The sequence below is a fragment of the Spermophilus citellus genome (assembly GCF_964194105.1).
Source record: "Spermophilus citellus genome assembly, chromosome: 5".
NCBI lineage: Eukaryota > Metazoa > Chordata > Mammalia > Rodentia > Sciuridae > Spermophilus > Spermophilus citellus.
In genome coordinates, this window is record NC_138186.1 from 84,266,802 (window position 1) to 84,294,219 (window position 27,418).

General features: G+C 36.5%; 1 protein-coding gene across 2 annotated transcripts in view; it reads left to right on the plus strand.

Annotated features, from left to right (window-relative positions):
- The window catches only part of MTO1 (mitochondrial tRNA translation optimization 1), a 29,030-nt gene extending 7,745 nt beyond the window's left edge, over positions 1 to 21,285 (plus strand). The window contains exons 4-13 of one of the 2 annotated variants that reach the window (XM_081296700.1): positions 2,662 to 2,951; positions 6,260 to 6,372; positions 6,460 to 6,650; positions 6,883 to 7,013; positions 7,744 to 7,948; positions 8,027 to 8,198; positions 14,926 to 15,044; positions 17,423 to 17,583; positions 19,628 to 19,817; positions 20,594 to 21,285. In XM_081296700.1, the coding sequence (XP_081152826.1) occupies positions 2,662 to 2,951; positions 6,260 to 6,372; positions 6,460 to 6,650; positions 6,883 to 7,013; positions 7,744 to 7,948; positions 8,027 to 8,198; positions 14,926 to 15,044; positions 17,423 to 17,583; positions 19,628 to 19,789 (1,544 nt within the window). In that variant the 3' untranslated portion in view covers positions 19,790 to 19,817; positions 20,594 to 21,285. Of the gene's footprint in view, positions 1 to 2,661; positions 2,952 to 6,259; positions 6,373 to 6,459; positions 6,651 to 6,882; positions 7,014 to 7,743; positions 7,949 to 8,026; positions 8,199 to 14,925; positions 15,045 to 17,422; positions 17,584 to 19,627; positions 20,569 to 20,593 lie in introns of those variants that run through there. The other variant, XM_081296699.1, reaches the window with a different exon arrangement.
- The last annotated feature ends 6,133 nt before the right edge of the window (positions 21,286 to 27,418 follow it).

Genomic DNA, 27,418 nt, shown 5'->3' on the forward strand with positions numbered 1-27,418 from the left:
TGAACAACCCTTTCTAACTCCTAAGCAGTCAAAAATTCTCAAATAACTTTGGACTTTCAAAGTTTTATTGGTAACTATTAACCAAAAGCTTTACCAATAAGTAAGCAGTTATTAACACATACACACGTATTTTTTCTGTTACATATATTTTGCATATGGTGAAAAATAGAGAACTACGAGAGATCACTTTTTATTGCCATATACAATTACTAAAAAGATGAACTACTCATGTGAATTGATTAGCCTCACCAAGTTCACTTCAATAAATAGCAATAGGAGGTAGCTAAAAATTAATTTTTCTCAATTATGATTTAATACGGCATCTTTGTTTACATTTCTCTTTACTAAGAATGATGCTGTGTATGCTGTGTAAAGGTTTGTGTGTGTGTGTGTGTGTGTGTGTGTGTGTGTGTGTTGCTAGCAGTTGAACCCAGAGCCTTACACATGCCAGGCAAGAACTCTACCCATGAACTGTACCCCCATCTGTGTGTGGGTATGTTTGGATAAATTTTAACTTTTTATTATATATATATATATATATATATATATATATATATATATATAATTTTATGGTAGTAAATGATAAAATAGACTATTATCTACATTATATACATTATATTTGTGGCATAACTTTTTCTTGGTTTTTTTAATTTCTAAGCTATAAGGTTCATCTGGTGTATTTTTCAAACCAATTTTTTTTTTCACTTGATCTATATTTGTTTTGCTTTTGAAGACTATATTGTTTCTAAAATTTGTGGTTTTGTTTGTTATAGGGATTACATTAATTACTATGATTTATTTTTTTCCTTTGTGGTGCCAGGGATAGAATCCAGGGTCTTAGGCATGCTAGGCAAGTGTTCTATCACTGAGCTGTATCCTTATCCCAGTAACTATGGTTTTACATATTTTGCATAAATTTCTTTTTCAATTAGTGTTTACTGAATTCTCTCTGTGAATAATTACTAAATTAGCTTTATATCCTTTCATTTATTTCCTTTTCTTACCCCCACTTCCTTTCTCCTCTGGATTTAATGATTACTTGTATTATTATAGAACAATCTACCTTAAGTCATTTGTACTCCTGTTATTTAATTTTTATATATATTATTTTTGTCTATATTTTATAGGCCTAACAATACAGGGGTTTTGTCTTTGTGGTATTAGCGCCCGGCTAATACAGTTTTTCTTTATACTGTCTAAATTAACATAAAATAACTCCTGATTAGCTTAAGTCTCATTTCCTGAAAGATAAATCTGGAGACAAATCTTCAGTGTGTAGATTTGAAACTATTTTTTATTTTAGCCTCCAGCATTATTACTACATTCTTAAGTTCTCATTCTCAGTTCTGCAATTTCTGAGCCTTTGCAAGGCAATTAGTTCATTCTTACTGGTATCTTCTATCAGCTGCTTGAATTATAGCTCTCTTCCCTCTACTAAGTCAGTTACCATTCTTCCAACTAATTTCTTTGGGGGTTTTGTTGTTGTTGTTTGTTCGGGTTTTGTTTTTTTTGGTACCAGGGATTAAACCCAGGGTTTTTAACCACTGAGCCATACCCAACCCTTTTTTTTTTTTTTTTTTTTTTTTTTTGAGACAGGGTTTTGCTAAGTTGCTGAGGTTGGTTTTAGGAACGTATGAGTTGGGATAACACATTGTGGTTTCCCTACCAGATCGCAACCTGGTATTAAAATGGCTTCAGGAATAATGCACCCTGCTTAGGGGACGTTAAAAATAAGTTGGGGTTGTAGCTCAGTGGTAGAGTGCTTGCCTATCATGTGTGAGGCACTGGATTCAATTCTGAGCACCACATCAAAAGAGAGAAAGGGAGGAAGGGGAAGGGAAAGGAAAGGAAGAGGAGGAGAGAAGGAAAGAAAGACCCATCAACAACTAAAATATTAAAAAATAATAAGTTAAATCTAGGTGTGGTGGCACTTGCCTGTCTTCCCAGTTACTTAAGAGGTTGAGGTAGAGGATCAAAGTTCAAGGCCAGCCTGGGGACAACATGGCCAGACAGTCTTTTAAAAAAAAAAAAAAAAAAGATAAATATTCTATAGAGATCTAATGTCCAATACATGATAACTATAATTAATAATACTATATTTTATACATAAAATTTTCTAAGGGACTGGATTTTAAATGATCTTACCACACACTCAAAAATTTGTAACTCTGAGGTAGTAAGTATATTAATTAGCTTGATCATGGGAGTGGTGACACAGACATAGCATAAAACACCATGTTGTACACATTAAATATGTAGTTTTTTATTTATTAATCATACCTTAATAAAACTTGGAAAAGAAACAGAAGAAAAGCAAATATTAAAAAAACTAGTTGCAGTGGTGCACACCTGTAATCCCAATGACTCAAAAGGCTGAGGCAGGAGGAATGCAAGTTCTAGGCCAAGCTATTCAACAAAGCGACACCCTGTCTCAAAATAAAAAGTAAAAAGGACTGAGGGTGTTGCTCATTGGTAGAGTACTTGCTAACATTTGTGAGGTTCTGGGTTCAAACCCTAGCACCACACACACACACATACACACATAATTCTCAAGTGTCTAAATTGAGAAATTTTTTCTGTAGTTCCAATGTAAAATAATCACATTCCATTTGATCTGTGGTAATTCAAAAACAATTTTACTCTTTCTTTTCTGTCATTTAGTGGATGGAAGCATAGTATATGCAGAGAGTGTGATTCTGACTACTGGAACATTTCTGAGAGGCATGATTGTAATTGGATTGGAGATGCATCCAGCAGGACGTTTGGGGGATCAGCCTTCTATAGGGTTGGCTCAGACTCTAGAGAAGTTGGGTTTTGTGATGGGAAGGTTAAAGACTGGGACTCCACCCCGAATTGCCAAAGAGACCATTAATTTCAGTATTCTAAATAAGCAGACACCAGATAATCCATCTATCCCATTCAGCTTTGTCAACAAGGCAGTGTGGATTAAGGTAAGATGATTTATGAAAATTTCACTTAATTGATATTGTCTATTTGCAGCAGGAGGTATACTAACTTATTTTCTTTTTTGACAACAATTTGCATCACTATTATTTACGGTATAAAGAAGGAATCTTATTTATTTATTTATTTATTTATTTATTTATTTTTATGATGCTTTTTATTTTGCAACAATAAAGTAAAGAATAAATTCCAGTTAGTGAAAACTCAGGTCTTTGATTTCTGTTTCTCAAGAAAGTTGCTCATACACACGTTACTGTTGCACAAAGTGTCAATAGCATGAGTCATCTATCGCGGGTGCTATCACTACTGTATGAAAAGCAGAAAACACAAATCTGTTGAAGAATCACTGGCATCTCTCAAAAGCTAGTGGTTATTTTTAGGAATAAAGAAGCAATTTTTAAAAGTATTAGCTAATTTGGCTAACTGGTATTTCCCTGTAAATTTTTAATTTTATTACTTCTATAACTTTACATATTTTGTAAATTAAACTTTTTGAAGCAATTTCAGACTTACAGAAAAATAGTAAGATGATTATAACAAACTCTTATAAATCATTAAAGTTGCCCATTGGGAATATTTTGCTATATTAATCTCAGTACGTATAGAGGTAGACATGTAGATATTAATGCACATATTTAATGTATAAGACAGTAATATACACATATATTTTCCTCCTAGAGAACATTTGAGATTAAGTTACAGAGATTATGAGCCTTGGCCTCTACTTCAGTTCATATCTGAACTAAACACAAAAAACATCCTTTTATAACCTCAGTGTAATTTTGAAATATGAGGATTTTTTTTAACACTGATACAGTACTGCTATCTAATATAAAATCCATAGTCAAATTTTGATGATTTTTCCAATATAGTCCAGTGACCTTTTTATTTTTTCCAATCTAGGATCATGCATTGTTTTTAATTGTCATTTCTCTCTATAATCTCTTCAATGTGACCAGTTCGCCAATCTTTATGAAACTGACATTTTTGAAGAATACAGGCTGCTTTTTTTCTTTTAAAGAGAGAGTGAGAGGAGAGAGAGAGAGAGAGAGAATTTTTAATATTTATTTTTTAGTTCTCGGCGGACACAGCATCTTTGTTGGTATGTGGTGCTGAGGATCGAACCCGGGCCGCACGCATGCCAGGCGAGCGCGCTACTGCTTGAGCCACACATCCAGCCCCCAGGCTGCTTTTGCTTATCTTTTGAGTTTTGGAAAAAAGTAAGCTGTTTGAGGTGGTATATGCCTGTAATCTCAGCTATTCGGGAGGCTGGATTAGGAGGATTGCATGTTTTGGGCCACTGTTTGCAATTTAGTAATACCTTGTCTCAAAATAAACTTTTTAACTGGGTGCAGTTATACACACATGTAATCCCAGCAACTTGGAGCCTCAGACAGGAGGATTACAAGTTCCCATGCCACACCTTAGCAAGTTAGCCAGTTCCTAAGCAATTTAATAAGACCTTGTCTCAAAATAAAAAGGGCTGGGGATGTGGCTCAGTGACAAAGTGCCCCTGCGTTTAATCCCTCAATATCAATATTTATCTGTTTATTTATTTATTGGTACTAAGATTGAACCCCAGGGCACTTTACCCCAGCCCTTTTTATTTTTTTATATTGAGACAAGGTCTTGCAAAATTGCATAGGACCTTGCTAAGTTGCTCAGGTTGGCCTCAAACTTTTCTTTTTCTTTTTTTTTTTTCTTTTTTTCTTTTTCTTTTTTTTTTAAGAGAGAGAGAGAGAGAGAATTTTAATATTTATTTTTGGTTTTCGGCGGACACAACATTTTTGTTTATATGTGGTGCTGAGGATCGAACCTGGGCCTCACGCATGCCAGGCAAGCGCGCTACCACTTGAGCCACATCCCCAGCCCCATCTTTTTCTTTTCTTTTTTTTTTTTTAATTTTTTATTTGTTTTAATTAGTTATACATGGCCTCAAATTTCTGATCCCCCTGCCTCAGCCTCCCAGATTGCTGGTGTTACAACCAAGTGCCACCATCTCTGGCTAAAATATTTTAAAAGGGATGGCAATGTATCTCAGGGGAAGAGCTCTTGCTTAGCATATAGTAGGCCCTAGGTTCAATACCCAGTACTGCCTCCCCTACAAAAATGTATATTGTGAGTTTGGAATTGAGGATTAACAATTGATTGTCCCAGTTTTTGGTGATGTCCTGATGAGTGGCTTCAAATATTCTATTATTTTAACCAAGTCACTTTTTATATTTTTGCTTTGGTAAAGTACAATATATACTTTCTTAGAATGTGTATCCCCAGCCCCTTTTATTAAAAAAAAAAAAAAAAAATGAGAGGTGTAGGGGGATGCCAGGGATTGAATTTGGGTGGGATACTCAGCCACTGAGCCACACCCCCAGCTCTATTTTGTATTTTACTTCAAGACAGGGTCTCACTGAGTTGCTTAGCACCTCACTTTTCCTGAGGCTAGCTCTTGTATCAGCCTCCCTAGCCACTGGGTTTGCAGGCATGCTCCACCATGCCTGGCTATTTTTTAAATTTTGAGACAGGTTATCACTAAATTGCCCAGGTTGGCCTCGAACTAATGATCTTCCTGCCTCCCAAGTTGGTATGATTATAGCATGTACCACTATACCCAGCCTCTGAAATAATTTTTACAGTTATTTTATTTGAACCAGGTCCACACATGCATTGAAGGATGTTTTATTTTATTTTTTTAAAATTTTTTTAGTTATAGATGGACCCAATGTCTTTATTGTATTATTTATTTTTATGTGGTGCTGAGAATCAAACCCAGTGCTTCACATGTGCAAGGCAAGCAATCTACCACTGAGCCACAACCCCAGCCTAGGATGTTTTATAATTACTTCCTTATTTTCTTTTTTTTAGTTGTAGATGAATACACGGTATCTTTATTTTTATGTGGTGCTGGGGATCAAACCCAGCAGCTCACACATGCAAGGAAAGTGCTTTACCACTGAGCTACAGCCCCAGCCCCTCCCTGTTTTCTTTATAACATTTATGTACAGAAAAAATTTGCTCTCTAGAAGCTCCCATCTTCTTGATGTATCTGATTGTATCCCTCTGCTGCTTCTGTCTTTCCTATAAACTGGTAGTTAGATCTAGAAGTTTGCCTAGATTTCGGTTTATCTTTTGGGTTATTTATTCATTTTGGGCAAGAATACTTTATAAGTAATACTGGGCGTCATGCATAAATTTAATAAATTTAATGCTTAAAGTGAGTAAATATCAAGTAGAATTTATTTGGATAAGAGGCAAACTAGTAGAGAAATAAAACAGTATTCTGGTTATTGTTTTTTAGCCAGAAGATCAGCTGCCATGTTATTTGACTCACACCAACCCAAAAGTGGATAAGATTGTGCTTGAGAACCTTCACCTTAATAGTCATGTTAAGGAAACTACAAGAGGACCCCGGTAAGGACAAAACATCAGTGCTCAATTACTTTAAGGAATGATGTCACCACTTTTATGTTCATTTTATTATATATATATAATTTCTAGATACTGTCCCTCCATTGAATCAAAGGTTTTGCGTTTTCCGAATCGTCTGCATCAGGTTTGGTTAGAACCTGAAGGAATGGATTCTGACCTCATCTATCCTCAAGGTTTATCTGTGACGCTACCAGCTGAGTTACAAGAGAAAATGATTACATGCATCAGAGGCCTAGAGAAAGCTAAAATGATTCAGCCAGGTAAGAGGGCTACAGCCACCATTCAGTGTTTACTCAGCATTGCTTTAGCTATTAGTGAGGAGGTCTTTGCTGCTCTCATTGTTAATTAGAGCTTCAGAGAATGAAACGCAACATGTACAGATGTTAAGTAGTCTTTTGTTTTCGAGGGACATTTAATAGTAATCTTTATATCTCTACTTTGAGGGCAGTTCATCTGTTTTTACTTATTTTATGCCATTTATTCTTTGAACAGGCTATGGTGTTCAGTATGATTACTTAGATCCTCGTCAAATCACTCCTTCCCTTGAGAGTCATTTGGTTCAACGGCTCTTCTTTGCTGGACAGATAAATGGCACCACTGGTTATGAGGAAGCTGCAGCTCAAGTAAGAGCTTTATTCAGATGTTACTGGAAACCCAAAGGGACTATTTAACTGGTGTTTCTCTTTGTCATGTTAACTATATAAATCTTAGGTACAATTCATAATTATAGAAGTCTATCTTTGTTTCAGGTTACGTGTAGATGGCTATTGTATATGATAGGATTTTTAAAACACTTGTGGGTTATTATTCTTTTTTGAGTTCTTAGATCTGATGTGTTTTGATTAGATGAATTATATTGCTTCTAGAGTTTAAAAAAAAGAAAATCTAGTTCTTTTAAGATAACTTTATTGAAAATTGTTATTATTCCTTATTAGTGGAAAATTGTTACTTTTAAGTGAGAAAGGCTAAAAAGTTCTCACAGGTGAGTTTAAAAAAAAAGAGTAGCCCCTCCCCCACCCCAGGCTTTTCAGAAATATTAGGCACTTCTGGGTTGGGGATATAGCTCAGCTGATGGAGTGCTTGCCTCGTATGCACAGGGCGCTGGGTTCAATCCCCAGGATCAAAAAAATAATTAAGTATTAGATATTTCTGAAAACAATAACCATAGCATTCTAAAATGGTACATTATACATATTCTGTTCCTAAATGTGGATCACATTTTGTACCTCTAATATATCCTTTAGGGGCCTGCTTTCTTCCTGTCCCATACTACTCTTTCCAAGTAGTGTTTTGAATAGGATAGCTCTTCATTCAGTTCATAATGGCCTTTTAAACATTTCAGTCCTCTTGTAGGGTGTGATAGCTGGAATCAACGCCAGTCTTCGAGTCAGTCGCAAACCACCCTTTATTATTAGCCGAACAGAAGGCTACATAGGAGTTCTGATTGATGACCTTACCACACTGGGCACTTGCGAACCGTACCGCATGTTTACCAGCCGAGTGGAGTTCCGTTTGTCACTGCGCCCTGATAATGCTGACAGTCGGCTTACATTTCGAGGTAACTCTTCACTAAGTACTGTAATCTAGTTTACTGTTTTTTAAAACCTCTCTCATTATAGTCTCTCTTTCTCCCTAGGATATAAGGAAGCTGGCTGTGTGTCCCAACAACGATATGAAAGAGCTTCCTGGATGAAGTCATCTTTAAAAGAAGGCATTTCTGTGTTGAAATCCATTGAGTTTTCAAGCTCCAAATGGAAAAAGTTAATCCCACAGGCTTCTATAAGTATTGTAAAAAGTCTGCCCATCAGGTATGCTTTTTTTTTCTTTTTTTCTTTTGTGGTACTGGGGATTGAACCTAGGGCCTTGTGCATGCATGGAAGCACTCTGCCAACTGAGCTATATGCCCAGCCCCCAGGTATGCATTTTAATATAGACCTCTCTCACCACTTTTTACAGAAAAATGTCATTATTTTAGAGAGACATTACCTACAGGTATCCTACTTGTACATTTTAAGTGAATATAGTTTGCTGGTGACTTTTTTTCAAAATCCTTAGATATAACATCTATTTAGTCAGTATTAAAAATACATATGGCTAAAGGGGTCGCTTGGTACTAGAGCACATGCTTAGCATGTCTAAGGATCTGGATTCTATTCCCAGCACCAAAAAATAAATATGTGTGTGTGTATATATATATGTGTGTGTTTATATATGAGTTTCTAAATTATTTCTTCTGTTTTGTATATAATTTCTCTGTGGCCCCTATTGAATTCTTTTGATTTTCCTAAGATTTAGAGGACCAAAGAAAAAATTATGATTACTTACTTTATTCTCTAGGCTTGGAGCAATTGAAGTGGCCCTACATTATCCATGAGCTATAGCAAGAAAACCACTTTAATAAAACAAATAAGAGGGGACTGGGGTATATATTTCAGTGGGTAGAGTGCTTGCCTTGCATGCACAAGGGCCTGGATTCAATCCCCCAGCACCACTAAAGAAAATTTCTAAATTAAAAAATAAAACACATTAGAGTGTTATAAATTATTTGGATGTGAAAAGACCCTTGCAGTATTTCTAGTTATATAGACTCTGAGTCTAAAGGTCATGTGTTGAGCATTTTTGTTTCAGAGATATATTCCTAAGGACCTTACATAATATATACTCTGTATATCTCATCATTGGTTTTTTTCCCATTTGGGAGAAAAAAAAAAGTATAATTACCGTGGGAAAAGATGCCAAAGGGCCACAAATCAACAGTCTTTTTAACTTAGAAGCACATTATAGAATCATAATGGCATTGATCTTTTTTTATATCTTTTTAATTGTAGTTGGACACAATAAAATTTTATTTATTTATTTATTTAATGTGGTGCTGAGAATCAAACTCAGTGCCTCACACATGCTAGACAAGTGCTCTACCACTGAGCCACAATCCCAGCCCGGCATTTATCTTATATCTGTGTTTCCAGTATATTTTTTCTCTTTTCAACCCCTAGTTTGCTTGTGATAGTTTTTGTGAACTTTAAGGTATACCATTTTAACACAGCTCTATATCACCTCTAATCTTTCCAGTTCTTTCCTTATTTACAAATAGGTTGTTGTTTAGTTTTCATTTCATCAGGGTGTTTTATTTTTTCCAACTTATGTTCCCAAGCTTTCATTTTTATGGGAATTTCCCAGAGCACTAGCTCCACTATTATAAGATATTAAGCAGATTTTGTAAAAATTAGATCTTGCTGGTGCAGTGGTGTAGGACTGTAATCCCAGTGGCTTGGGAGGTTGAGGCAGGAGGATTGCAAGTTCAAAGCCAGCCTCAGCAATTTAGTGAGGCCATAAATAACTCAGTGAGACCCTGTCAAAATAAAATGTAGGAGGGGCTGGGGATATGGTTCAGTGGTTAATCACCCCTGGGTTCAATCCCTGGCACCATAATTAACTAATTAATTAATTAAAAAATGAAAACTTAGGAGTATAGCTCAGTGGTAGAGCTCTTATCTAGTGTGCATGAGGCCCTGGGTTTGAGCCCTAGAACTGCAGGAAAAAAAGAAAGAAAAATCTTTGAATAACTTATAAATAACAAATTTATTGTTCACAGTTCTAAAGGCTGGTAACTCCAGTATCTGGTATCAGATTTGATATTGGTGAGGGTTTGCTCCTTATTTCTAAAATGATATCTTCTCTAGAGAGGAAAAAAGAAATGAAAGGTGGGGGGCAGGGATCTTATGAGAATCAAAGGGAGATCCCTAGAGGAAAGCGACCAAGGGGTTGGGGGCAGGAAGGGAGGGAGAAAGTGCTAAGGAATGATATTGGCCAAATTATATTGTTATATTGTGTGTATATACAAATATATAACAGCAGACTCCATCATTATGTACAACTATAATGCACCAATAAAATATGTGGAAAGAGAAAATAAAATGACACCTTTCTGCTGCATCCTCATGTGGCAGAAGGACAAACAAGCTCCCTAATGCCTCTTTTGTAAGGGCACTGATCCCATTCATCAGGGCTGACTCTGCTCTTAATAATATCACATTGGTGATACTATATCATATTAGGTTCCAAAGTATAAATTTTGTGGGAGACATCAACATTCAGGCTATAGCAGGTAATATATTTGCTTACCAACTATATTAGTCAGTTTTTAGTACAATAATAAAATACCTCATGTAGGATATTTTATATAAGAAAAGAGATTTATCTATTTCACCATATTGAAAGCTGAAAGATTGGGCAGCCCTATCTTTCTGGCCTATGGTGAGGGTGTCATGGAAGTATATGGTTTCACATTGATGATTGGATGTGCTAAGATCACACATTAAAGCTGAAAGCCAGAGCTTCAGGACCCACCTTTATTCTTAACAACTCTCTCTTATGAGAACGAGTTTTATGAGACCAGCATTAATCTCTTCTGAGGACAACACTCCCAGTGACCTCTTTACCTCCCCTTCAGTTCCTCTTCTTAAAAAGGTTTACCACTACAGCACTGCAACACTAGGGACCAAACTTCCAGCACAGGAATTTTTGGAGGACACACTGAAACCATATCTAAACCATAGAACTAGCTAGTAGCTCTGGAAAATGGTAATAGTGTGAGCAGTTTACAATGTATTCAGCTATTTCTCTTTTGTTTAAATTTTAAGTTTTTTAAGTTATTTGAAAAGTTGGACAAAGAATTTTTAACACCATACTTCGTTTTTTAAAATCAATTATTGCTCTATTTCAGTATTTTATAATTGGAACCTAGATTGAATGTGATTAGTGTGAATTGAAGAATACTGAATGGGAAAGAGATCATTTTCAACACAGTCTAAAATGCTAATTAATTAATAAAAATGCAAAAGGAAACTATCAGCTTTGTATGTTTAACAAACTAAAAATGTGAGTAGCCATTTTGTTTAAGTGATTTTTTTTTAAGTAGTTCAACCAATGATTTTTTTTTTTTTTAATTTTTTATTGGTTGTTCACAACATTACAAAGCTCTTGACATATCATATTTCATACATTAGATTGAAGTGGGTTGATTTCTTTTTTTAACTCAGGTATCTTTCCCTTCAGAAGGATACATTTCACATATTTGATTTCAGGGGAATATTTATAGTTTAGGATTCAGCCTCCCCAAATGGACACACTTTCTCAATATTTAGATAAAACTGAAAAAAAAAAGAAAATTTATTCAAAATGCATTTTTTTTATTTACTACATGTGTCAGACTCTGTGCTAAATACAGAAAAACTGAACCAGATTCCAAATAGTCCTTTTAACAGAAAAAGTACATAAATGTACATACACATTTTTTGTTGGCACTGTAGGTACGTTATGTTAGGCAGCTCAAAAATTCTCTCAGATTCTTCTGCAGTGTGCTGACTTATCCTTTCTGTACCAGAGTTCTGGAATCTGAGGCTTAGACATGATTCAAAGCAGGTCTTGAAGTTTGGGATTGAGATTAGTTTAAAATCTTGTAAATGTGTTATTTTTAAAAAGATTTATTGGGGCTGGAATTGTGGCTCAGTGGTAGAGCACTTGCCTAGCATGTGTGAGGCACTGGGTTCAATCCTCAGCACCACATAAAAATAAATAAACAAAATAAAGGCATTATGTCCATATGTCCATCTACAACTAAAAAGATTTTTTAAATAAATAAATAAATGAAAGATTTGTCAAGGATATTGCAGATGTTGCTTTTGGGCTTCATCCTGCATAGATTCCAAGATAACTTTTTTTTTTTTTTGGTTACTCATTAGGAAGAGTGCTCCAAATTTCTGTTTTTAATTTTTTATTAGTTATTGATGGACCTTTATTTATTTATTTATTTATTTATATGTGGTGCTGAGAATCTAACCCAATTCCTCACATATGCTAGGCAAGTGCTCTACCACTGAGCCACAACCCCAGCCCTGTGTTCTATAATTTCTGAAAAGACAACCGTTTCTGCTTTCAGTTATATGGTTGGTTTGTTTATAGTTTATCTGATAAGGCCTCTGCAATGAGTTGACTTGTTTCTTCTACTAGAGTACGACAAAACTGACCATTTACTGTGGTGAGAGAATTCTGAGACCGTCTTAGAGTAGACCCAATTGAGAAACAGATGAGGAATCAAGTATTTGCAAAGGGTAATAATACATGATTGTGCTAATAGATTTGTCTATACGTATGGTTGGCTAGAAGGCCTAGGAAGACTTGGGAGGGCAGAATTGACATTCTGTTGACTTGGTAATTAATTTAATTGTTTATGGGTGGACAAAATTTATCAAATAATAGTTTTTTCAAAGAGATAAAAATACCAAAATTGGTAAACAGATATAAAATGAATTAAGGCAGTAAATTCATGGGAACTATACAGGTCAGTGAAGCCTGTGGAGAACCAAACAAAATTAGGATATTCTGCAATCTTGAGACCATAGGAATGAGGTAAGCCAAGGGTAATTGTCAGGGCTCAACCAAATAGAACGAAAGTCTTGGCAAACGTTGAACTTATTATGTACCACTTTTAGTCAACCTTTTATTTTATTTTATTCTATTTTGGCAAAAAACAAAATATACCTTTTTTTTTTTTTTTGTGGTACCAGGGATTGAACCCAAAGGTGCCTTATCACTGAACCACATGCCCAACCCTTTTTTTGAGACAGGGTCTCACCAGCTGCGTAGGGCCTCACTTAGTTGCTAAGGCTAGCTTTGAACTTTGATCCTCCTGCCTCAGCCTGCTGGGATTACAGGAATGTGCCATTGTGCCCTGCAAATTTATGATTTTAACCATTTTAAGTGTGCAGAACAATAGTGTTAACTATATTCACATTGTTGTGCAACAGGTTTCCAGAACTTTATTTTTCTTTTTTGAGTCAGGATATCATAAAGTTGGTAAGAGTCTCACTAAATTGCTCAAGGTGTTTTGAACTTGCAGTTCTCCGGCCTCCGCTTCCCAAGTTGCTAGGATTATACGTGGTTTCCACCATGCCTGGCACCAGTACCACAATGTTTTGATTACTGTCCCTTTATAATATGTTTTGACATTAGAAAGTATGAGTCCTTCAACCATGTTCTTTTTTCAAAATTATTTTGATTATGTGGGCCCTTGAGATTCCATATAAATTTTAACTTGAAAGTTCTTTTTCTGCTAGGCACAGTGGCATGCACGTGTTATACCAGCAGCTCGGGAGGCTGAGGCAGGAGAATCACAAGTTCAGACTCAGTCTTAGCAACTTAGCAAGGCCCTAAATAACTTAGCAAGACATCTCTCTTAAAAAAAAGGGGGGGGGGGCTAGGAATGTGGCTCAGTGGTTAAGTACCCCTGGGTTCAATCCCTGATACCAAAAAAGAAAAAAGAAAAGTTCCATTTTTGTAAAAAAAAATGCCATTGGCCTTAACTTTTTAATCAAATTATAACCAAAAAAAAGCCACATGTAAATGAAATAAGAAAATAATAGAGCAAGAAGTGATCTAGTTAGCTCCACCTTGGGGTAGTATCTGGAGTCAAATTAGGGTTAAAGGTGGGTGATGCCAAAAGGGAAGGCCCAAGATCAGTATAAAGGTGATTAAACTGACCAGAGAAGCATCAGTATTTCTCAAGACTAAATGCACCTGAAATTTCTCTCACTAATTTGATATCAGCAAGTGCTAGTAAATCAAGTTAATGGAAATCTCACCTGATCTACCTGTAGCATTAGTGTTTAGGCATATTGTTTTGGTCATGTGTGTAAACTAATTAGAAGAAAATATCAGATTAGAAGGATACTTTTTAAACTCTTATATCATTTTTGTCCGTTTGTTTTGCAGAGATTTAAACATATAGTGTCTTCTTGTTCTTCCTTAAGGAGTTTTGTCAAGAAGCAGGAACTGGGCTCTGTGGTGCATGCCTGTAATCCCTGCAGATAGAGAAGCTGATAAAGGACAATCTTCAAAGCCAGCCTCAGCAATGGCGAGGCGCTAAGCAACTCAGTCAGACCCTGTCTCTAAATACAAAATAGGGCTGGGGAGGTGGCTCTATGGTCAAGTGCCCCTAAGTTTGATCCCCAGTACCCAAAAAAAGTGGGGGGCATGATTGGGGGTGAAGCTCAGTTGGTAGAGTGCTTGCCTCGCATGCATAAGGCCCTGGGTTCGATACCCAGCACCACACAAAGAAAAGGCAGGAGATTTCCTTTGTGCTTCCCAGCATGCAAAAAGATAACTCACAGGATACTAGGACTTAGCATAGCTTAGATGTAAAGCATAGCTTAGATGTGAAGCACTTTCCTTATTCTTTAGAATTCTTGAAACCCTTGTTATTAGAAGATATTCTGTTATTACACAAAAGGAAGGACAAATGAATTATAACCATGCTACTCTTATCAACATCTTAATTCTCATGATAAGGATTTAAGGCGAATCAAATAGTAAATCCTACTGAAGTTATATTGTTCTACAGATAGTGCTGCGTTTGCTCAATGTACATAGAAAGAATTAAGGTATTTTTTGGTTATTCTGAGATTTGGTATTATTCCAAGGAATCTTGTTCTTATAATAGATTCTTATGTTAATGATCTTTTTGTATATTTGCAGAGCTCTAGATGTTCTAAAATATGAGGAAGTTGACATGGAATTACTAGCCAAGGCTGTTCCAGAATCCTTGAAGAAGTATACTCAATGTAGAGAACTGGCTGAAAGACTGAAAATAGAAGGTAGAAAATAATTTGTTACTTAAGATATCTATATACTCTTCCATTTGTGCAAATTATGAATGAACAACAGATCAATTAAGAGCTATTGCCAGGTACAGTGGTGTATACCTGTAATCCCAGTGGCTCGGGAAGCTGACACAGGAGGATCATGAGTTCAAAGCCAGCCTCAACAAAACTAAGGTGCCAAGCAACTCACTGAGGCCCTGTCTCTAAATAAAATATACAATAGGGCTGGAGTGTGGCTCAGTGGTCTAATGCCCCTAAATTCAGTCCCTGGTACCCAAAACAAAACAAGGCTGGACGTGGTAGCATACATGTGTAATCCCAGTGACTTAGGCTGAAGCAGGCGGATTATATGTTCAAGGCCATCCTCAGCAACTTAGTGAGGCTTTGACCAATTTATCAAGACTCTGCCACAAATTAAGAAAAAGAAAATTAAAAGGGCCAGGAATGTAGTTCAATGATAAAGCACCCCCAAGTTAAATCCCCAGTACCAGAACAAAACAAACAGACAAAAAAAAAAAACTTTATCAGGAAAAGAAATTCAGAGTCTGCCCCTATATATTGTAACAAATGATATGCTGTCCTATTTTTTTGTTTAATTTGTTGACCATGAAAGACACAATGTCTTTGGATTTCTTTTTAAAGTTTTTTAACATAAAAATACAGAGAATTTGCTTCTGCATTTTGATAGATTTTTCCTGGAAAATTATGTAATTTAAAAGTACAGAAAAAGAAAAAAGAAAAGGTACGTAACAGGATGATATGGGAAGAAGGGTAGGAAAAGCTGGATGATGTATGATGGTGTGGTATTTACATCAAATTCTAGAATCATTTTTCCAAATGACCCAATACAAGTAATAACATATTAATGGACAAGAAGTAATGTTGGATGGACACTGAGGTACATTCCTGTAATCCCAATGACTTGGCAAGCTAAGACAGAAGGATCACAAGTTTGAGGCCAGCCTCAGCAGCTTAAAGAGGCCCTTAGCAACTTACTGAGATTCTGTCTCAAAATTAGAAATAAAAAGGACTGGGCTGGGGATGTGGCTCAAGCGGTAGCTCGCTCACCTGGCATGCGTGCGGCCCAGGTTCGATCCTCAGCACCACATACAAAGATGTTGTGTCCGCCGAAAACTGAAAAATAAATATTAAAAAATTAAAAATATATATTAAAAAAAAGAAATAAAAAGGACTGGGGATGTAACTCACTGCTAAGCACCTCTGGGTTCAATCCCCAGTACCCAAAAAAAAAAAAAAATTTAATAAAAAGTACAGGAATATAGCACAGTATACATGGCCCTAGGTTCAGTCTCCAGTTCTGCTAAATAAGTTAAGTGTTGTCAACTAAGAAGCTCTACTTTAAAAATTATAGTTTTGGAGGCAGTCATGGTGGCATATACCTGGCTCATAATCCCAGGTACTTAGGAGGTTGACTCAGGAGGTTTACAAGTTTGAAGCTAGCCTGGGCAACTTAGGGAAACTTTGTCTCAAAATAAAATTAAAAGGCTGGGGATGCAGCTCAGTGATAAAGCACTTCCCTAGCAGGTGCTATACTCTGAATTCAATCCCTTCAGTATTGCAAGAAAATATAATTAATCTATTATAGTTTTATATGGAGGTCATTCAGAGAACCATTGTAGAAAAATATCTTACCATTAGGACTTAAAATTTGAACCCATAGCCTATTGAGGTAAATGCTTCAACCAAGATTTGCACTGACAGGAAAAGCATTTTTTTTTCTTTCTTTTTTTGTACTGGATTGAACCTAGGGCTACTTTGCCACTGAGTTACATCTCCAGCCCTTTTTATTTTTATATTGGGTCAGGGTCTTGTAGGGTTCCTTAGGGCTTTGCTAAGTTGCTGAGGCTGGCTTCAAACAGTGATCGTGCTGCGTCAGCTTTCCTGGTCACTGTGATTACAGGCATGTGCCACCACTACTGGCATAAATTATTTCTTAACTTAATTTTCCATCTTTGAGGGCTGGAGTTGTGGCTCAGTTGGATAGCACTTGACTAACATGTATGAGGCACTAGATTCAGTTCTCAGCACTGCATATAAATAAATGAATGAAAAAATAAAGATCTATCTAAAAAAATAAAAATACATTTTTTTCCATATTTGAAATAAAAAGATATCCATTAAACTGTTAGACAGAATTTTGTTGTTAGCACACAAGATGCTCCCTTTATCTTAGCCTCAGTTTCTTCATCTGCTCCACCTCTCTCTCAGTGTTGTGATGTATTGAATGAGATGATACTGCAAAAGCTCTTTACAAAAGGTAAAAGGCTATATAAATGTAGGTTATTAGTATAATCTGAGTACATAACATAATTCTTTTTTTTTTTAAATATAATTCTAATTTTGTTCCCCAGCCACTTATGAATCAGTATTGAACCATCAGCTACAAGAAATAAAGGAAGTTCAACAAGAAGAAGCTCTCCAGCTGCCAGAAGACCTAGACTATTTGACTCTCAGGGATGTGTCTTTGTCCCATGAAGTTCGAGAGAAACTACATTTCAGTCGCCCACAGACGGTAAGAAAGCAAGCAGTGGAACAGGAAAAAGTTATAAAGAGCTAGTATTTTAATCTTTTTAAAATATGTGTAAGTGTGTGTGTGTGCGCGCGCGCGCACGCGTGTGCATGTCTTAAAGGAAACTACTATGTTAAAATGTAATACGTTTTAGTGGTTCTCAAATTACTACTTGATCCCTCCCTTGGAGTTCCATAGTGTTGCCTTAGAAGCAAATAGGAGAAAGGGGAGTCAGCCGTTTCCCTGCCCTGTGCTTCAGCTTTACTGGGGTGGGGGTGTGTGTGTGTGTGTAAAATAGAGAACAGAAGCAAAGTTTAAAAATAAAATAAAATTAAAAAGCTACTTTGTTATGGTATAAGGATTCTAATAAATGTTTAAAGACATCTGAGATGCCCCTTTTTTTCACATATTATCATCTCTAGCTTAGGTTATGTCTTAAAAAATTGATAGCATGTCATAGTTTTCTGGGCAGAATATTTTTTCATAATGGTTCACAAAATAAAAAGGCTCTTTACTGAACTATGATGTATATAAACAAATGGGGTGGGGCTATTTTTTACTGGGAGGAGTGATTTCATCAATATAATATGGTATTCTTAGCAATAGACTTCATGGAAACTTGATAAATGGGCTTTAAATTCTAGAACTCTCCCTTCTCATTGATTTTTAGGTTATGGGTATTCATAGGTTACAGTGTCCAGCATGATAGTCGCTAGCCAAATGTGGCCATTTATGTTAATTTAATTAAATTTAAAATTTAACTCTTCAGTCTTATGAGCCACATTTCAAGAGCCCAGGAACCATGTCATTAATTTGTACCATATTGCACAGTTCATTACTACACTGCAAATGTTGCAAAAGAGTTCCATCATCACAGAAAGTTCAACCGGGCAGCACTTACCATAGGAGTTTACAGCTCCTTAGTCTCAGTTCCAGAATACAAAAAGCTCTGACAAAAGTTTGCCACAGGTGCAGAGTGTACCTTAATAATAGAGCACTTGCCTGGAATACTTGAAGCCCTGGGTTTCATCTCCGGTACAAAAACAAAACAAAACAAAACATTTTGCTCCACACTTATTTAATAAGTGAGATGAAGCTACTTGGTCTTTTCACCACTTAGAATGAATAGTCATACATTTGTCTATAAAAATATACTGTTGATCTTAATGAGATCTTGTCTCAAAATAAAATAAAAAGGGCTACATTTGTAGTGTTAGCCTAGCTTGTGCAAGGCCACAGATTCAATCCCCAGTACTGCAAAAGAAGAACTAAAAAAAAACACTACCAAAGTATTAATGGGACTAAAATTGTAGGGTGTTACCTACATTCACCATTGAGGATATTACCTTATATATAATATTACATTTTAGTACCAAAACCTATGGCCTCCAGCATTTCAGTTAAGGAACTATGGACCTGTATTTGAAGAAAGGAACTCTATTGAGATTTTTCTTAATTTAATGAATAGAAAAAGTAGATAATCTAACATGTTAGTTTGTGAACTTGTACAAATCATTTTAACTTCTCTGAGGTGAAAACAAATAATAATCACATTTCTTAACTTTACAAGGTTATTTTGCAGTTATATTAAGATAATGATTATTACCAGGTATAGTTATATATGCATGTAATCCCAACTATTCAGGAGGCCAAGGCGAGAGGATCACAAGTTCAAGGCCATCCTGAGCAACAAAGACCCTGCCTCAAAGTAAAATAATAAAAAAGGGTTGTAGTCTAATATGGTGGCACACAACTGTAATCCCAGTGTCTTGGTATGCTGAGGCAGGACAATCCCAAGTTCAAAGCCAATCTCAGCAAATTATCGAGACCCTATCCCAAAAATGAAAAATAAAAAGGACTGGGGATATAACACAGTAGTAGGGTGCTTGCCTGGCATGTATGAGGATTACTTCAGCCCAGGAGTTTTAACATAGCCAGACCCCATTTCAATCCCTAAATTTTTTATAGACTACACTTTAAGGCTGTTAGGAGGAAGATAATTTGATTTGATATAATTAACTTATAGTTCTCTTGTTTTCTTTCCTAGATTGGGGCTGCTAGTCGCATACCTGGAGTGACACCTGCTGCTATCATCAATCTGCTCAGATTTGTGAAGACCACTCAGCAAAGACAGGGAGCTATGAATAAACTGCCTCAAACAGATGAATACTTACATGATACAGACAAACTTCAAGAAACAGAGTTATAGCTTTCGATTCATAGAAGACTTTTAAAGAGTATGTAAATAATTTAACTATACAAGATCATAAGTAGTAAATAAGAATGATTTTAACACCCATGAAAATAGCCTTAGTAGGTTTTTATGGGTTTGTCATTAATTTATGAAGAGGACAGAGATTATAATTGTGTTTTTGTTGTTGTTTCTAAAAGAAAAATGGTCAACAACAGTTTACACTCTCTCAGGAGCTATAATACAGTCAGCCTACTCATATAACTATACAAAATTATGCATCAGAAACTTCAACTTGCAGATCTGTCTGCTCATAAGGACTTTAACTGTGAAGTATCCAAATGAAAGGTTTATTTTTAACTTGTTTTGAAAGTTAGCAAACTTTTGCCTAATTATACTAGGTTAGGAAGCAATAATAAAGGCCTCTATTTGTTAGAGCTAAAAATGAGACTACATAAAATATTCAAACTTGTATGGTGATGCACACCTATATTCCCAGTGGCTCAAGAGGCTGAGATGGGAGGATTGTGAGTTCAAAGCCAGCCTCAGTACAAGCAAGGCACTAAGCAACTCAGTGAGACCCTGTCTCTAAATAAAATACAAAATAGGACTGGGGATGTGGCTTGGTGGTGGAGTGCACCTGAGTTCAATCCCCAGTACTGCGCCCCCCCTCAAAAAAAAAAAAAAAAATCCAGAATCAGTTAATTTCTAAGATTTATGTATTTCTTCAGGAAATTTTCATCAGTAATAGTTTTTGAGCATTGATGAAAAACCTATAAAGTAGAAAGATTAGAAATCATCATTGGTTCCTATCATCCACAGTGTGGAAACTTATTTGATAACCTGGCTAAGGAAGACTAGCTAGGCACAGTGGCACACACCCGTAATCCCAGTGGCTTTGGAGGCTGAGGCAAGAGGATCACAAGTTCAAAGCAAATCAGTAACCATTAAAAAGTATTTGCAATCCTCCATCATTTACAAATGGTGAATTCTTTTTGATCCTTGATTAATAATTTCAAAAGGTTATAAGTTTTATTTTAGTCATTATAGCTACTTTGGGGCAAAATTATAATTACTGAGACAATATTAATTCAATACCATATTGTGTGTATATATACACTAAAAATATCTTGTGCTGCCTGTTTAGCTCAGAAGTAAAATCACTGTTTTAAACTTTTCTAAGAAGTTAAATATAGGTGTAAAAGTAGTGAACAGATGCCTATTAAATGGAATATAAAGGCTGGGGGTGTAACTCAGTGGTAGAGCATGTGAGAGGCCCTAGGTCTAATCCCCAGTACCATGGGGAGTGGCGCAAAATTAAACAATATAATAACAGCTTTGGGAACTCTTTGACAGCCATAATCCGGGCCTAGTGACACTACAGGTATAAAGGAACTTCAGGGTTGTAGTGACATCCATTACAATATTAACTCACTGAAAAAATATTTGATGGAAAATGTTTGTTTTAGGTTATTGGTTATGCCATTTGCTTTATTTTTTATTATTATTTTTTTTTTAAAGAGAGTGAGAGAGGAGAGAGAGAGAGGGAGAGAGAGAGAGAGAGAGAATTTTTTTTTTAATATTTATTTTTTTTTTTTAGTATCGGCGGACACAACATCTTTGTTGGTATGTGGTGCTGAGGATCGAACCCGGGCCGCACGCATGCCAGGCAAGCGCGCTACCGCTTGAGCCACATCCCCAGCCCTATTATTATTTTTTTAAAAAAATATTTATTGGGGCGGGGGATGTGGCTCAAGCTGTAGCGAGCTTGCCTGGCACGCGTGCGGCCCGGGTTCGATCCTCAGCACCACATACCAACAAAGATGTTGTGTCCGCCGAAAACTAAAAAATAAATATTAAAAATTCTTTAAACAAAAATAAATAAATAAATAAATAAGCTAACATAATTTTAGTCAATCCATTTACTTCATAAAAATCCCCCATTATTGACAATAGTCAGCTTCCAACAAAAGTTGGTCACACTTGTGATTTCCTGTATTTACCACAGGCCATGCATGCTGCCTGCTAGTTGGAAAAGCCTGGTACTGGAGTTCATTTCAACAGGAGCAGGAAAAAAAAAAAAAATTGGTACTAGGGATTGGATCCAGGGGTGCATAAACCAGTGACATACATCCCTATCCTTTTTTATTTTTCATTTTTGGGACAGGGTCTCACTAATTTGCTGAGGCTGGCTTTGAGGGATCCTCTTGCCTCAGTCTATCAAGACATTGACATTATAGGGGTTCATCCCCACATACAGTTAGATTTCACTTATATGAGTTACCTGGAGTAGTTGAGTTCATAGAGACAAAATACAATGGTAGTTGCTAGGGTCTTTGGGAAAAGGAAATGGGGAATTAATGTTTAATGGATACGGTGTCAATTTTACAAATTGAATAGTTCTGGAGATTGTTGATACTGATATTTCTACAAATTGAATATATTTAATGCCACTGAACCTGTTTCATTTATTTATTGGTAATTTATCCCTTTCTTTTTTCTTAGAACATAATTAAGACATTTTGAAGTAAATCAGAACAGTTCAAGAGTAAACATCAGCTTAGGAAAAGGCAAATTACACTTATATATTAACAGCTCTGAACTTCCTGGCAGTAATATAGTTCCCTCTATTTCAAGGGAACTGGGTAAAAATTGTTTCTAATTACTGAAATCTAAGAAATTTATCACATGAACTGTACCTTCCTTAGTAATTAAGTAGCTCCTGCCAGTTAGACGTGGTGGAACACACCTGAAATCGCAGCTACCCAGGGGGCAGAGGCAAGAGGATTTAAAGTTCCAGGACCACCAGGCAATTTAGCAAGACCCTGTTTCAAAAATAAAAGGGCCTTGGCACAATGGCACATTCCTATAATCCCAGTGGCTCTAGAAGCTGAGGCAGGAGGATCACAAGTTCAAAAGGCCAGCCTCAGCAAAAGTGGGGTGCTAAGCAATTCAGTGAGATCCTATCTGTCTCTAAATAAAATACAAGGGGCTGGAGATGTGGCTCAAGCAGTAGCACGCTCGCCTGGCATGCGTGCGGCCGGGTTAGATCCTCAGCATCACACAAAAACAAAGATGTTGTGTCCACCGAAAACTGAAAAAAATAAATATTAAAAAAAAATAATAAATAAAATACAAAATAGGGCTGGGGATGTGGCTTAATGGTTCAGTGCCTCTGAGTTCAATTCCCAGTCCTTAAAATAATAATAATAATAGAATGTATGGTTGGCAGACTCTTGAGCAATGATTCTCAATCCTGGTTGCACATCAGAATTCACAATCGTTTGCAAAAAAAAAGTAGATGGTCAAGCTTTATCCCAACAATTCTGATTCAACTGGCCTGGGAAAGACTTGGAATCTATGTTTAACAAGCTGTATAAATTATTCTTTTTTTTTTTAATATTTATTTTTTAGTTCTCGGCGGACACAACATCTTTTGTTGGTATGTGGTGCTGAGGATCGAACCCAGACCGCACGCATGCCAGGCGAGCGCGCTACCGCTTGAGCCACATCCCCAGCCCCTGTATAAATTATTCTGATGTCCAGCCAACTGTAGGAATCACTAGCTTACTTCCTTAAATATCCATTTATGCCAAAAAGTACTTTATGCCAAAAGCAAAAACTAGATTGCAATTAATTTAACAGTGTGTGCTGGCTCAACAACCTAGAATATAAATAATCTGTGTTATTGATTGATGTACTAGAGCTTCAGTTGTACAGAAAGTCAAATTCACATTGTTATAAAAATTCAAGTCTAAATCAGGCTTGATGGCACACAACTGTAATTCCAGTGATGTAGGAAGTTAAGACAGGAGGATTGCAAGTTTGAGGCCATTCTCAACAATTTAGCGAAACCCTGTCTCAACATGAAAAATAAAAAAGACCACAGTATTGCTCATGGTAAAGTGTCCCAAGGTTTAATCCGCATTTCAAAAAAAGAAAAGAAAAAAAATTATTTCTAAAAGAAAGCCATTTCATCTTCCAACAAAAGGTAGGCTGTGACAGTTTATGGGCAACACCAATTTTTTTTTTTCAAATGTAAGCTTTGGGACTGCTTGAATGCCTGAATAGGTGTTGAGACCCTATGTTCCATGCCAAAGGAAAAATGTGCAGTTATTTTGACCTAGAATCTCATTTGAGTTTTTTAAAATTTTTTAAAAATATTTTTTCATGTGTAGAGGGACCTTTGTTTTATTTACTTATACATGGTGCTGAGAATTGAACCCAGTGCCTCACACTTACTAGGCAAGCACTCTGCCACTGAGCCACAACTCCAGACTTTATTTGACTTTAACTGACCCAAATCAATATTTTCCAAACTGCAGACTACTGTTCATTAGTAGATCATGAAATTTTTTTGTCACAGGTGTAAATACTATTGTCTGACATTTTTATTTAGTAATTCAAACACAAATTATATTTACAAATTTTCCTCTATTTTGATGTGTCCTAGCTGAGATAAAGGTGATGTCCCTGATAACATCATTTGCCTGGCCTGGTCTGAATCTTTTTATTGAAAAAGATAACATATTCATGACAGTCCCTGGAAAACTATCACAGTACCTTAGAGAATAGATGCCCATGCCTGATGTGGTGGTGCCCACCTGTAATCCCAGCAGCTCCAGAGGCTGAGATAGAAGGATCACAAGTTCAAAGCCAGCCTCAGCAACAGCATTGCGCTAAGCAACTCAGTGAGACCCTGTCTCTAAATAAAATACAAAAAGGCTGGGGGTGTGTTCTGTGGTTAAGCATCCCTGGTAGACTGCCCCTCCCCCGCCACCAAAAAAAAAGAGAATAGATGACCACCCAACCCCATTCCATAGCAAGCATGAGAATTCAGAACTTTTTGTTTTTAATCTCTAATACTTTTAAAATATGAAATATTTTAAACACAAAAAAAAGTATAAAGAAATATAATGAACATACACAAACAAATATTAACATTTGCTGAGCACAGTGATGCACACCTGTAATCCCAGTGGTTCGGAGGTTGAGGCAAAAGGAATGCAGGTTTGAGGTCAGCCTCAACAATGTAGCAAGGCTTAAACAATTTAGTAAAAGCCTCTCTCAAAATACAAAATTAAAAAGGGGTTGAGGAGGGGCTAGGAATATAGCTCAGTTGGTACAGTGCTTGCCTCGGATGTACAATGCCCTGGGTTCAATTCCCAGCAACAAAAAAAAAGGGGGGGGGTGGGAAGGGGGTTTGGGGATGTGGCTCATATGGTTAAGTACCCCTGGGTTAAATCCACAGTATTCCCCACAATAATTTTTTTTTAAGTTAACATTTTGTTCAATGTGCTTTAAATGTTTTGTTTCACTTTAAGGGGTTAAATATAGAAGAAGTTGAAAAAAATAAATGGTGTGTTCTATAATCGATGGCATCTTATATTATAATTGGCAGTATTTGCAATTTGGAAAACACACTGCAATGAAATAGTTTGTGTGACTGGGTTGCAGTAATAATTGTTATTGTGCATCATAATCAAATGTTTGAAAAACACTAATCTGAATAGCATATACTCTCATGGGAAAAATCCAATACATTGGGATTTCTTTTACATCTAGGTATTCCTCAAACTAAGAATTTTTTTTAATATGTATTTTTTAGATGTAGTTGGACACAATATCTTTATTTTACTTTTATGTGGTGCTGGCTGAGGATCAGATTGTGGCTATTGTGGCTCAGGGCCTCGAAAGTGCTAGGCAAGTGCTCTACCGCTGAGCCCCAATCCCAGCCCCCAAGAATTTTTTATAACAATTTTTTTTAAACTTAAAAGTCTTTGGCTGGAGATGTAATTCAGTGGTAGAGGACTTGCCTAGCATGCAGGAGGTCTGTGTTCATTCCCCAGCACTGAAAAAACAAATATTTTATTGCATCTACAGCTACATATGTTTATATTGGTGAAAATGCATTAGAAACTATAAACTCTGGAAAGGAAAACAGCAAGGGAAGAATTTAGAAGCCATGTGACCTAAGATTAAGAAACAGCTATAGGAACTGAAAGTATTTAACACAGATCTAAGGATATCAGTTAGTGACACTGTGGAAAAGGAAATGAAGTCATTTGAAGAAAATAGCCTAGGTAAAATGATTGGAAGTGACCAGAATACAAAATTACCTGTTAAGGGGAAAAATCCATTTATTGATGCGATGTTTTAGGAGAAGGTAACTCCTCATGCTTAACCTCTCCATGCTTCAGTATGACACCTGTACCATGGGTATACCTGCCCCCAACAAAGGTGGTTGTGAGGATAAAATGAGATGTATGTGCCCTTCAATGTATGACATAAACATCTAAGAAGAAATTTAAGAAAAAAGATTTCAGTGAATATATTCAAGGTTGATTTGAATAGATTAAAACATTTTAGTTTTCTTCTAATCAAATTTTCTGATTCTGTTTGTCATGAGGCCAGAGAATGCCTCATGTATTCTAAGATGAGATGTGTTTAAAAAATAGTATAACTAGGCATGATGATGGATGCCTATAATCCCAGCCACCCAGGAGGCTAATGCAAGAGGATTGCAATTTCAAAGCCAGCCTCAGCAATTTAGCAAGGCCCTAAAGCAACTCAGCGAGGCCCTGTCTCTGAATAAAATATTAAAAAGGGCTGGCGATGTGGCTCAGTTGTTAAGCATCCCTGGGTTCAATCCCTGGTACCCCTCCTCCAAAAAAAAAAAAATAGTAAAAGTACCAACTGGGCATTGTGGTGCACACCATCAGCTCAGGAGGCTGAGATAGGAGGATCACAAGTTTGAGACCAGCCTGGGCAATTTAGCAAGGCCCTGCCTAAAAAAAAAAAAGATAAAAAGGGCTAGAGATGTAGCTCAGTGGTAAAACTCTTGCCAAGAATACACTTGGAGGCTTCAGAAGTAAAGCACCCCTCAATTCAGTGCCCAGTACTATATATATATAATAGTACAGTGTTTTCACATTCTTCAGTACTGACTTCTCCAAGTCTCAGCTATTCCTGACAAATAACCTTCTCTGGCCAATCTAAATTATGCCCCTTTTACTCTTCTTCCTCAGAGTCTCTTTTCCTTTATAGCATCATCACAAGTTCAAACCACCTACTTGTATTCATTGACTATCTCCCCTACCAACTAGAAACTCAGGGCAAGAACTGTGTAGACTTTATTCACAGCTCTATCCTCTATGCCTAGAATGGTGTCTGGCAACATAGTAGGCACAGTACTTTCAAACAAAATATTGCTTCACTGTCCTATAGAACTTTAGTGTAACACTCATTTAGTTTTATTGTTTCCTCTTCTTTAAACAATCTCTTAGCGGGGCCTGCCCTGTGACACACACCTGTAATCCAAGCTACTCAGGAGGCTGAGATTGAAGGATGGTAGAACTCAAGGCCAATCTGAGCAATTAAGCAAGACCTGTCAAAAAAGAAAGAAACAGGAAGGAGGGAGGGAGGGGGAAGAAAAAGGAAGGAAGAAAGAAAGGGAAGGAAAGAAAAGGGAAAAAAGAGGATGGGGGGCATGTAGTTCAGTGGTAGAGCACTTGCCTGGCATGTGAGAGGCCCTGGATTCAATTCCTAGTACCACACATACACATTAATCTCTTAACTACTAAATGGTTTAACCACTTTGGAAAAATAATTGGGCAGTTTTTATAAAGATAAATAACATTTGCCATA